Below are 13,345 nucleotides of genomic sequence, written 5' to 3'. Positions count from 1 at the left end.
TGTTAAATTGTAATAAGTATTAAAACTGGTTTCACTTATTGTAATTTGCTTTATTCATTACGGAACATTTATTTCACTGGTCGATGAAACGTGACTCACATAGCCTCACAAGGAGTTGCTTGTTTCATGCGCGGTCAAGCATAGTTATGACTTCATATGGTCATTCACTGAAGGTAGAATTTAATCTAAAGCTGCAGCTGAAAAAACGTTTATACTAACTTTATAATGGTTGAAAAACTAATCTGTATTCTGAACAATCGTAACAAAAATTTTTAAATATTTTCAACAACTATTCTTGAATCATAGTTTGCTTGCACTTTCTTATTATCACGATATGTGATGGAAAGTAGTCATAGGCATGGAAATGGTGAACAAAACTCTCTTGAAATTAATGCAAGTTTTTCTTGTTTGTTTTTCAAACAGTCTTTATCATAATATAAATCACCATTGAAACCTTCCTCTCCCCAAAAAAATAATTGATTACTATTCTTCCACAAAATATAAATATAAGGTGACAAATCAGATCAGCAAGCAAGGAGGAAAAAATTTATTACTTCTGAAATAATTACTATACATTCATAATTTACTTACTTTCTCTCATCGTAATACTGTCATTCGTCTTGATTTTAAATCTCTCCAGCAATCTGCTTAACAAAAAAAAAAAAAAAAAAAAAAAAAAATGCTGAATTAATCTTCCAAATCTCTACTTAAACAAGAAAGTCGATTCTTTAAATCGTTGATGTCCAAATCAAATCTAAGATACCTACTTTTACTAAGTGGGTTGAAAAGTTAAATATTATTTCTGCAATTTTATACATTCATTTCTTACTACTTCATCAAATAACAAACGGTTTTGTTTTCCTCTTTTCAGACACTCCTGAGCAAGAGTTAGAAAAAGAGATTTTTCTAATATTTATTACTAATAAAGCGTCGAAGATCAGGTTTCGGTTGACATTCAAAATCTGGATCTAACTACTTACAAATGAGTAACTAAATCCTGTGGTCTCTAGCTTGCCTAACCACCTAACTCACCGACTAGATGTGCCCTCACAAACCAGCATTTAATTTTTTCCCTTCTTTATACATATTTTTTGGCCCTCCTACAAATTGTTTTCCCTATGAATTTTTTTATTTCACCTACAAATTTTCTTCCTTGCTGATAACATAATTGGGTTTATTTAGAATTACAACAAAAGCCTGCTAGGTTAGTATAAATTATTAAAAGGTTTTGGCTTAATGCAAATTATATTTCAAGTACATACATTAACTGGAACTTACTGTTATTAAAATAATAAACAACATTATTAGAAATATATAATAAGCATAGGAAACATTACTAATTGTTATCTAAGACAGGATATAAAAGATTATTTCTATCAGCTAATCATATATTTTAACCAAAACCTTAAGAATATTCTTCATTACGATGAATTATTACACCTAACTCCATCTTATTCCCCTCTTCCATTAGTTCCAAAAAATTTGCTTGGTTTCTCCCAAGGTTCAATATCCAAATTGTTTCCTCTTCTTCTTTAATATTTAATAAAATTCTCTGTTTTTTACCATAGTGGACAATTTTGGGGGTATTTATACAATTCCTCGGTAATTTAAAATGATTATTTTTTTATTTTAAAAAAATCCTCTTTTTGTATAAGCACAGTTTCGATATTTGCCCGTTTTCCAATATTTTTCGAATTAAAATTATTCCAAATATATTGTTCGCCTAGTAAGTTGCATTTCCTTAATGACATTAAAAAAATAGTTTACACTTACGTAATTAAGTTATTTCTTCTTTTTCTCTTTATATGCCCAATAAAGTCTATAAAAACGTGCCCATAAAAGCAGCATAATTAGAGCATAGCCCCCTTCTCATCCTTTTTTTGGGGGCCGGGGGAGATGAAAAACCATTCTTTTGATTTTTCGAAATACATTCAGCTAATAATTGTCGCTAGAAGGGTGCAATTCTAACAATCATTAATTGTCTTCTTTTCATTTTAAAAATATTTCAACTAATTAATTGTACAACGGGCCAGAGATTAGATTATTTAGACGTCTGAGCCCACTACATGATAGTCCAATGGAAAATGTTTCTAAAATTTTTCAATCTAGATAAATGTTTAGAGAAATATATCGACTTTCAAAAAGCTTCATGGCATTCTAATTGAGCCGTTACAAAATCTCTATTTTTTCTATTCTCAAGGAATAGAAAACTAGAATTCTTTTAATAGAAAAATGGAAAAATTTCTTATAACAGAACACAGTCATTATTCTTTTACATTAATCTGTATATCGAAATGCTAACAACAGGTATGAAATGGCTGCATATTTTTTATAGCTAAGTTTAATATATTTCTATATCAGCTTGATCTTTGCTCTAATTTTACAAATAACTGCGTGTTTCATTTGGAAACTTAAAAACCGCCTTTGGTAAAAATATCCTACTTTTTTATGATTTTCTTGAATACTAAACAACACTTACTGATTTTATTCTTATTTTAGCTAAACGATACGCAGTTACATTACATTCATTTATTTTACAACGAGTTGACCGAAGTGTTTCTATAATTCATTAATTAAATTTTTTCTTCTCAAATATGAGATTTTTTACTGTACCCTAAGGATCAAATTCCACACGTCAGAGCAAAGTAAAAGGGTAAAAGATCACATGGAAGCGGATACGTCTGCCACTAATTTGTCCTCCAGAAATTAGTGGCACAAGTTCGGTCGATGGTACAAAACATTTCTGGAGTAAAGATTGGTACCAATAACTCACGATTTTAGCACAGCGATTAGTGGCACTCAGATTTGTGAGCAATCGTTATTTATTTCCAGAAAAGGTGTTCAATGATTAACCACTTAATGCGTATGCATACCAGGCCATGACGTGACGAGATAGCTAAATATGTACATTAACCGGAATTGAGAGGGGGTAATAATAAGCATAATATGTTCATAAAAAGTTCAGGAAGCTGCTTGAAATAATCTGTCGCAGATAGCTGATGTAAGAAGGCGCGCGGGGGGGGGGGAGCAAAGATAAATATATGTTATCGGATGCGTTGAGTTCAGTACTTGCATCGATACAAATTTAGTACAAGTAATTGTGGTCTGGAGTATTTTTAAGATGTGTTTTTGATATCATGATACATTAACTGATAATCACACACGAAAGGGCTCCTGGCATTAAGATGTGTCGACCGATACGAAACTTTACAGAAATCGAGGCGCCTTCCCCCCCCCCCAAATGCAAGCAAATCCAAAAAAAAAATTACTATTTGCATTACGTCTTTGAAATTATGTATCTATCATTGTATTAAAGTAGAAATATTTTGTTTCTTTTTTTAATATTGTCCGAAAAAAAGGAGAAAAACATATAGTTCCTCAGAATGTATTTTTGCATCAATTAATTCAGATCACATGTAACATTTTTAGGAGCTAAATTTTTAATTAAATTTTTAGGTGATTTAGAGTTTAAACGCTTACATAACGTTAAAAACTAAGACTGATGGATCAGGTCTCATAGAGACTTTACATTATGAACTATGTAAACATAATTATTTATTTTTATTTTTCATTTCATGAAAGAAAATTTGTAAACATTTAATTACTGTTACATTAAATAGACTGTAAAAAATATGATTAGTTCAAATACAAATATGTAATAATCAGAAATACAAGAGATATAGTATGAATGCATACAATAGTAGCAGCTGATTGCTGACTAAAAACGTATGAAAAGAACCAGCAGCGAATAGTGGTGCTGTTATAATTAATAACAGAAACGTTAATAGTTGATAGTTTCATAGTGAGCTTATTATTTCATGTAATGAAAATCTAGGTGAATAACTGCAAATTATTTTAGTGTTAAAGTAAGCATAAGCAGTTGATACTCGCTATAACAATCCGTGCTTTATGATTATTACGTTTATACCTATCATAATAAAGCTATATCAAAGTATATTTCAGATGTTATATCTAGTGGTCGTTATAGCAAAAATTAATTTAGTTTCTCCTAAATCATTTAGGAATTTTTTGTGCCGGTCATTATAATGAAACTTTGCTGTAACGAGTGGTCGTCACACTAAACATAGTTAAAGTCATTTCGAAGGCAAATACGAAGAAAATTAAATTTTGAAAAAGCATAAATTATAAACAACGTCATATTAGTGACTGATACATTTTACTAAGAATGCAGCCGTCACACAAAATTATGAATCTTCCGTTTAAGCAGAAGACTGCAGATGTTATTTAAAATGAAATGATTTCTCCCAGCACCAAACTGCTTTCTTACTGAAAACTAGTCAAATATTACCGTAGAAATTAAAGGCGTCCTAAAGTGGCAGTAAAGGCATCAAGTTATAGAAATGTTACCTTGTCATAATTATGAAAAGCAATTTTTATACTGAACACGCCAGAAACAGAAATTCGTTCATGTAAATTATTGCAAGTATCAATGCAAACTTTTCCAAAAAACACATTAGAGTACTTTTCAAGTATATTGCAAAGCCTTTCAAAAAGTACTCTATTGTTGCCACACACTAGTTTTCAAAAAAACTTATAATAACTGGCTCTTCTCTGAATGAAGAGCATTTATAGGCCGTATTTAATTTGCAACATTAAACGCGGATCCTTACTGTAAACGAAAGGAAATCTGCAAAAGTTAACACTATGGGGGCACCCAGATGCACCTTTCAGTTTCATATCATCTGAAACCCCACCCTGAATTCATGTTTCCAAGGGCAATTTTCAAGTAGGCGGTCACAACAGCAACCAAATGAATGTTCCGACCATGATTTATGCAATTTTTACAAGCGAAGAATCTTTCGCGGTGATCAGTCGCAAGGCTCAGGACCTTATAAATCGAGATTAAGTGTGTCACAAGTTGACCTAAGCCTGTTTTTCTCTTTTTTATTTTAAAGTATTCCGTTTTCGCCACGCGCACCCGTTCCACATCATACTTTTTTCCTTCCTCTCTCTCTTCTCTTAACTTGAACAACGGATGAACTTGATCCGAATAGAGAGTCTTTTCAAACGGAAAAAAGGACTGCGAGAAAACGTGGCAGCAGAAAGGAGAAAGTCACAGCAGGTCGGTGTTAAGATGCAAATGAGGAGTAATAAAAACATGAATGAATAATGGGGTGGAAATTATGGTAAGTAAAGGAAAATGTGACAAAATAATGTGCACTTACGCAATGTCATCCAAGGTACACACATAGCTTATCATAAAACACGATCGATCAGACTGCCGTCTTGAATGCTCCCTAATAAACCTTTCAGGATGGCAATATTACATTCCCAAAATACACAGTAGTAAGAAGAGTTTTAAAACAAAAAGTGAGTTGGTTAAAAAAAAAAAAAAAGAAAGAAAGAAAGGAATAAAAACACGCAAATATCCGTAAATCGGATGAAAAAAATTATTTCTTACACTTATCGATGGTCTAACTGAATTCCAATTCCGTTTTCAGTTTTAAACAACGAACATCTGCATAAAAACGATATGGTAATATGTGGGCTGGCATCGTTCATTATAATCGGATGACGCGACAAGCTGTGACAATAAATCTTTGATTTTTCCGATGATAGAAGGCAGACGATTCCGCCATTAAGACGATGACGCGATTAAAAGATGTTTGCATATTAAAGAATATTCCTGCTCTTCATTTGTAAATAATCTCATCTATTTCCTTCTACGTATGTAATTACTTTGTAGTTTGTTGCAACTATTCATGTTTCATTAAATATTCAAGTTATTTGTAAATCGGACTAGTTTATTAGCCCCTAGACAGCCACATCGGAAGTAAGTTTACAGACATCATATTCCTAGACAATAAGTACCGATTCTACAGATTTGGGGGCTCGGCCGGGATGAACCTAGGAAGAAGTATTATGAATATTACAAAATAAGAGAAGTAAGTTTTGTTTCGATTATTTCCACATTGTTACTTCTAAGAATAGTGTTCTATGATACTGTGAATTAAGATGACTACCTTAAATTCTATTCCTAGAATTTCAAATTCTTTAAAGACTGGGCCTACTAAGTCAATTAAACTTTTACATCAAACTGTGTTTGGAACTTTGGGTGATCGAAAAAATAGAGCTAGATTGCGTAACTTTTGTGGTTTTCCATCTGATTTTAATATTGAAGAAACAAAACAAAAATTACTTAAAACTCTTACTGCAAGTGATTTTATTTCTGTGTGTAATTTGTTACATCTTAATTATGATTTAAATCCTGATAAAAACTGTGATTTAATATTGAATAGTCTTTGTGATTTTAAGCTTTTAAAATCCGAAAGTGATGACGATGATGAGTTATCTGAAAACGAAAGTGTTTATGATTCTGATAAGAATGATGATATTAATTCTGTTCGGTCAGAATCACCTCCCATAAATAACTCAGTGGATGAAAACATTATAATGCCTAGCACTATTTCCTTACATTTTCGTGATATTTTAGAAACTGTTTCTGAATTTAATGGCACTGATACATATCCAGTTGAATCCTTCATTGGTGATTTAGAAGAATCTTTTAAATTATTTAAGTTATCGGAATTACAGAAAATTGTGTTTGCTAAAAAATTGCTTACTGGTTCTGCTAAAGTGTTTATTAGGTCTTTGAAAGGTATAATATCATGGGACAAATTAAAAGAAAATCTTTTATCTGAATTTGGTTCTAAAATAAACAGTGCATAACTTCATAATTTGTTACAGAAACGACACTTAAAACCTGGTGAATCACTTTTCGAATATTTAATTGCCATGCGTGAAATAGCCAGTCGCGGTTCTGTTGATGATTCATCAATTCTTGATTATGTAATCAATGGGATACCAGATCAGAGTAGTAACAAAATTGTTTTGTACGGTTGTAAAACTATTTCTGAATTCAAAGAGAAATTAAAAATTTATGAGAAAATATGCGTTCCAGATACGAAGAATAAGGGATATTCAAGTACTAACACACAAAATAAAACACGCGCTGTACCTAGTAAGATTAAAGAGCCAAGGTGTTATAATTGCGGAAGTTTAGGTCATAAGTCTAATTTTTGTAACAATAAGAGTAAAGGATTTAAGTGTTTTAAATGCAATTTGTTCGGACACAAGGCCATAGATTGTTCGAAAACATCATCTAAAAATATCCAAGATGCCAAAGCTGTTACTCCGATAACTCAGACTTGTCAGAAAGAAATGCATAAAATTGTTAATTTGGGTAATTTTCAAATTGATGCTTTAATAGATACTGGTAGTCAGGTAACGTTAATCCGAGAAGATATACATAAGAAGATAGGTTCTCCTGAACTTAAGTCGGCAGATCTACAGTTAACGGGGTTTACTAATGGAAAAATTAAGCCTATAGGAAGATTTGAAGGTGAATTCGAAATTGATGGTTCTTCATTTCGATCAAATATTTGTGTTATCGCAGAAAACGAAATGTTTTTACAAGCGATCATTGGTACTGATATTATAAGGCAAGGGGAATTAACTGTAAATAAAAAAGGAGTCGAAATTAGAAAATTGCAACCTGAAAACTATTTGATGTGCATTCGTGATATTTATAATGACGAGGAAATTGATTTAAGCCATATCAAAGACGGAGTACATAGAAATGAAATACTACACTTAGTAAGGAATTATGAGCCGAATAAAATAAAAACATCAGGCCTGAAGATGCGAATAGTGCTGACAGATCAACTTCCAGTTTATTGCTCGCCGCGACGCTTTCCCCCAGCTGAGCAGCGTGAAATTGATAAACAGATTTCGGAGTGGTTGGAGAAACAAATCATTAAACAAAGCTGTTCTGATTACGCAAGTAATATCGTGCTAAGTAGGAAAAAATGTGGCTCATGGAGACTTTGTGTGGATTATCGGCGCCTGAATAAAAAAATAATTCGCGATCGCTTTCCTCTGCCATTAATTGATGATGTTATTGATAAATTACAAGCAGCAATGGTATTTACAACACTAGATTTAAAGAACGGATTTTTTCATGTTGAAGTGGACGAAGAAAGTAGAAAATACACATCTTTCGTGACACAAAACGGACAGTATGAATTTCTGAGGGTTCCGTTCGGTCTTGCCAACAGCCCAAGTGTTTTCCAAAGATACATCTACGATATATTTCGTGATCTTTTAAAGGAGAATATTGTTGTAATCTATATGGACGACATCATTATTCCTTCCGAAAATGAAGCTCAGGGAATTCAAAAATTGAAACGCGTATTACAGACTGCATCGGAATATGGACTAGAACTAAACATTAAGAAATGTCAATTTTTGAAGCGCGAAATCGAATTTTTAGGACACAAAATTAAAGATGGGAAATTATATCCTTCTTCTTCTAAAACGAAAGCAGTAATTAACTTTCCAGAACCTAGATGTTTAAAAGATGTTCAAAGTTATTTAGGTTTAACTGGTTACTTCAGAAAATTTATACCTAATTATTCATTAATTGCAAAACCGCTTAGTGATTTACTGAAGAAAGATTCTAAATTTAAATCCGAAACTAAAGAACTTTATGCTTTTAACGAATTGAAACGCATATTGACATCAGAACCTGTTTTGTGTATTTATAATCCGAAAGCAGAAACCGAAATACACACTGATGCTAGTGCTGACGGTTATGGTGCGGTTCTGTTACAGAAATCCTTAATTGATAATCAGATGCATCCTGTTTATTATATGAGTAGGAAAACGACAGACATTGAACGTAAATATTCGAGCTACGAATTAGAGGTTAAAGCAGTAGTAGAAGCTCTTAAAAAATTCAGGGTGTACGTATTAGGCATACCATTTAAAATCGTGACAGATTGTAATGCATTTAAACAAACTATGAGCAAGAAAGACATTTGTACTAAAATATCTAGATGGGCATTAATGTTACAAGATTATGATTACACAATCGAACACAGATCTGGCACCCGTATGGGACATGTGGATGCTCTTAGTCGAAATCCTGTATGTATTGTAATTCAAGATGGTATAACATTTAAAATAATTCAAGCTCAAGAAACTGACGAAAATATAAAAGTTATAAAAGAAGTTTTGAAGTCTAAGCCATATGAAGATTATTGTTTGCGGAATGACGTGCTTTACAAAATGGTGAATGGAATTGAAGCACTAGTAGTACCTGAGATTATGCAAATTGAAGTAATTAAAGACGCACATGAACAAGGTCATTTTGCTGCCAAACGTACTGAAGAACATGTGAGACAACATTTTTATATCCCTAAATTGAAAGAGAAAATTGAAAAATGTATCGCAAATTGTATTACCTGTATACTGGCCAACCGGAAATCTGGAAAGAAGGAAGGATTATTACATCCTTTACCTAAAGAAGATATTCCTCTAAACACTTACCACATAGACCATTTAGGACCTTTGGAGAGTTCTAACAAGAATTATAAATACATTTTCGCGGTTATTGATTCGTTTACAAAATTTGTTTGGTTACATCCAACTAAAACCACCTCTAGTAAAGAAGTAATAGCTAAACTTGAAATTCAAAAATCTTTATTTGGAAATCCCTGCAATATAGTAGCTGACAGAGGTACTGCATTTACTTCTCAAGAATTTGCTGATTATTGTACTAAGGAAAATATTCATCTATCCTTAATCACAACAGGATTACCAAGAGCCAATGGACAAGTAGAGCGGTTGAATTCCATTATCATATCAGTCATTTCTAAGTTGGCTATAGATGACCCTACGAAATGGTACAAACACGTAAATGATGTCCAGCAAATAATTAATTCGACTTTTCAGAGGAGTATCAATTCGACACCTTTCGAACTTTTGTTTGGTACGAAGATAAAGACGAATAAAGACAGGAAGATTAAAGAACTAATAGAAGCTGAAATTCAGAGGGACTTTATCGAGTCTAGAGAAAATCTACGTAAAGAGGCGAAAGAGCAGATTCGGAAGATCCAGGAAGAGAATCGAAAGACTTATAATCGAAGTCGAAAACTCCCTCGTAAATACAAGATCAATGATATGGTAGCTATTAAACGCACTCAACTAGGGCCAGGTATAAAGCTAAAATCCAAGTTTTTAGGTCCATACAAAATCACCAAGGTGAAGCCTAATGACACATACGACGTGGAGAAGGTTGGTTTTACGGAAGGACCGTTCAAGACTAGTACCTGTGCTGAATACCTGAAACCATGGACAGACGATCTTTGATAATGAAATACCAATTTTGATGATTCCTGATTTAGACGTTTTTCCCGACTAGACAAATTTCTCCCGATTTGACTATGGACTATTGTTTTAAAGACGTGAACTAATTTAAGAAGACTGAAGATGATGTCTAAGGATGAAATGTATGAAGGAAGACGGCTTAAAGAAGATGATTTTGAGAAGACGCATTCGAATGACGGTATCTAAGAAGACGCATTCAGAAGACGTATTCATATGATGTTTAAGAAGACGTAAATACGAAGACGAATCCAGACGAATTGTTCCAGACAACATGAAAGGAAGACGTGTTTGTAAAATACATGTATTCAGATAGACTGTTAAAGATGACCGAACACTGAAAGAGCGTTGAAGAAGAGATAAAGCCGTTATTTCTGAAGATGTTAAGATGATAAGGAAAGATGGCTGAAATAAGCCTTTTAAGACGACTTTTCCCTCAATAGTAATTAAAAACTTCTTTTTTTTTTTTTTTTTTTTTTTCAGATCTCTAGATGTGATGGTGGTGCTACGAGAATGCGAGGCCGCATTCCATCAGGATGGACGAGCATTTGTGGGCTGGCATCGTTCATTATAATCGGATGACGCGACAAGCTGTGAGAATAAATCTTTGATTTTTCCGATGATAGAAGGCAGACGATATCCGCCATTAAGACGATGACGCGATTAAAAGATGTTTGCATATTAAAGAATATTCCTGCTCTTCATTTGTAAATAATCTCATCTATTTCCTTCTACGTATGTAATTACTTTGTAGTTTGTTGCAACTATTCATGTTTCATTAAATATTCAAGTTATTTGTAAATCGGACTAGTTTATTAGCCCCTAGACAGCCACATCGGAAGTAAGTTTACAGACATCATATTCCTAGACAATAAGTACCGATTCTACAGTAATAAATGCTCGTATGTTGATGAAAGACATACGTTGCGACATATATTGAGAATCATTTAGCATGACAATCTTAAAATCTTATTTGAGTATGTGATCTTACGATTTAATTACTGAAATGCTAATAACTGACAGAAAATCCTAAAGATAATCATGCAAGGATAATTTATGTTCTGCATAAAAATCTAATTAGCTCTTAATATAACTGTTGTTCACCAAGAACCTCAGCAAATGCTTTAAATAATAAGACAATCAGAGACAATCAGTTCGCAGGTTTTGATTCCAGTGAACGAATTTTTGCTTAAAATTGTTCTTTTACTTTTTCCCTCATATCTGGGCTAATTGATGAAGAAGCAGATTAACTTAGAAAGAAGGGAAGTCAACTGATAAATACTTTTATTGATATTTAATTTCTGCATAGGGAAACAGAAAGCAGAGAGGTTCAGTTAGGTTACTGGGAATACAGCAAAGCACGCGAGTGTTACCTGCCTAAGAGGGATGGATGAGGAATTTTTACGACAAACTAGCTCAAACTCACGTTACACAATAGGAAAACCATGAAAAATGCTCATGCATCCAGCCGCTGCTCCAGCCCGGTATTCGAACTACCAGTATTTGGTCATTGGTGGACAGCAAAGAGACAAGACTTGAGTTACTTGGCTGCTGTCAAGCTATTATCAACATAGTACTAAATCATGTTTTGCATGTTTCTAGAATCCTGAGAAGATTATCAATCATGTCCAACTAGCTGCGTGATAATTTTACGTAATTCCAGTTAACGAGTAGATTCAAGTGCAGGTCTAATCCAAGACCTTCGATTCAGTTGCATGAATTTGTCAAGAGATGATTTTTATTTTTATGCTGATTGTTAATTGCTGCTTCGAATATTTGCAGACCATCTTAATATGAAATGAAACCAAGGTTAGTTTATAAATATTTCGGGATGATTTTAAAGATATCTACCTATTATTAGACTGCAAGTAGTCGCATCAAGAATTCCCATTTCTAATTCATTTCTGAAGTTACGGCCCTCTTTACTGTCCTCATATTTTAACATCGTCTCTCCCGCCCTCGAGCGACTTCTTAAGTGGTACTCTTCTCGGCCAACAGAATTTTGCGGTGTGTATCGGCCAGTAGATATACTTTCAAAGCTATATTTTCAGGATCAAAATTTTCGCTTATTTACTGCGGCTAAAGGTAGCTTCCAGGAAAAATTCCTACCATTTTCATTCCCGATTAGCAAACTAAGATTTTGTTCACAGTCTTTTACATTTAATGATTCGAAAGTCTGGGTTCTTGTCAGTGTTTTCTATACTTTTTACACTTCGCGGAAATCCTTTCATTTATGTCTTTATTAGCCACATCTTTACCCATTTTGTCTGATAATTAATATAGTTTCTGACAGTTCAAGTCAAACCTATATTATCATCACATCTTAATTAAAACTGTTAAAATTAGAACCAAAAATATTAATAAATAACATAATAGCTTAACACTGTTTTCATAAATTGCTGTCATATGAAAACTAATGCTTAAAATTATGGTCACAAATTTTGTAAGAAATTTTATTTAAATTAATTAGTTATTTATTTTTGAATTGTTACCTCCTTTGTTAAATTCAAGCTGGCTTAAATTTAAACTTAATTGTGTAGTCCTTGACTAATAGTCTAAGTTTTAATTTAAATTTGACAGTTATTTTAGTTACTTCGCCACAAGTTGTGGTTGATTCCGTTAGCACGATAAATACATTTATATTCAGTTTTTTTTTTTCTTTATTTCCAGTGGCAGATTAGAAGACAACTCTGTAGTCAGAAATACAAACAGAAGGAATAGGTAATAAAACTAAAGCTACAGTAAGTTTATAAATCGTTCATCTTGTGCCGAGTTCTCCAGTATTTCTCCTACAAGTGTTCCGAGCCCAGTGCAGAGCAGTGACTCAAATGATTTGCGTCCATTTCCTCACGAATGCGGCACAATTGGCAAAGAGGACTTGGCAGTATTTTTATATGATATAGATGCTTGGAGAGGCAATCATGGACATTAGCGCGGCGAAAGGTGGCGACAGATCTGTCCTTTGGCCATAGTGGAATATTTGTGATATAAATTCATTTCTTGTCTTTGTTTGCCTCTTTGATGTTTTTCCAATAGTCTTCTCTAAAAGATTTTTAATTGACGTTTGGCGATATAAAAATAAATTGGTTTATCTGTTGAGCAATTTTGGTTGCCTTCTTTGTCGCAGAGTCAGCTATTTCATTACCCTGGAGTCCAC

At 33.0% G+C, this 13,345-nt stretch overlaps 1 protein-coding gene across 7 annotated transcripts in view; it reads right to left on the bottom strand.

Moving 5' to 3' along the window:
- The window catches only part of LOC118193314 (uncharacterized), a 277,544-nt gene that overhangs the window by 98,612 nt on the left and 165,587 nt on the right, over positions 1–13,345 (bottom strand). For 3 of the 7 annotated variants that reach the window (XM_085822060.1, XM_085822061.1, XM_085822062.1), the window contains one exon: positions 592–644. The exons of the other annotated variants lie outside the window; for them this stretch is intronic. In XM_085822060.1, coding sequence (XP_085678186.1) covers positions 592–601 — 10 coding nt within the window. In that variant the 5' untranslated portion in view covers positions 602–644. The remainder of the gene's footprint in view (positions 1–591; positions 645–13,345) is intronic. 7 annotated transcript variants of the gene reach the window in all.

The sequence above is a fragment of the Stegodyphus dumicola genome, chromosome 8 (genome assembly GCF_044657685.1).
Source record: "Stegodyphus dumicola isolate Sdum_Otavi_A_Nest chromosome 8, ASM4465768v1".
Taxonomy (NCBI): domain Eukaryota; kingdom Metazoa; phylum Arthropoda; class Arachnida; order Araneae; family Eresidae; genus Stegodyphus; species Stegodyphus dumicola.
Note: the sequence above shows the minus strand (reverse complement) of the source record. Positions and strands in the feature narration are given on the sequence as shown.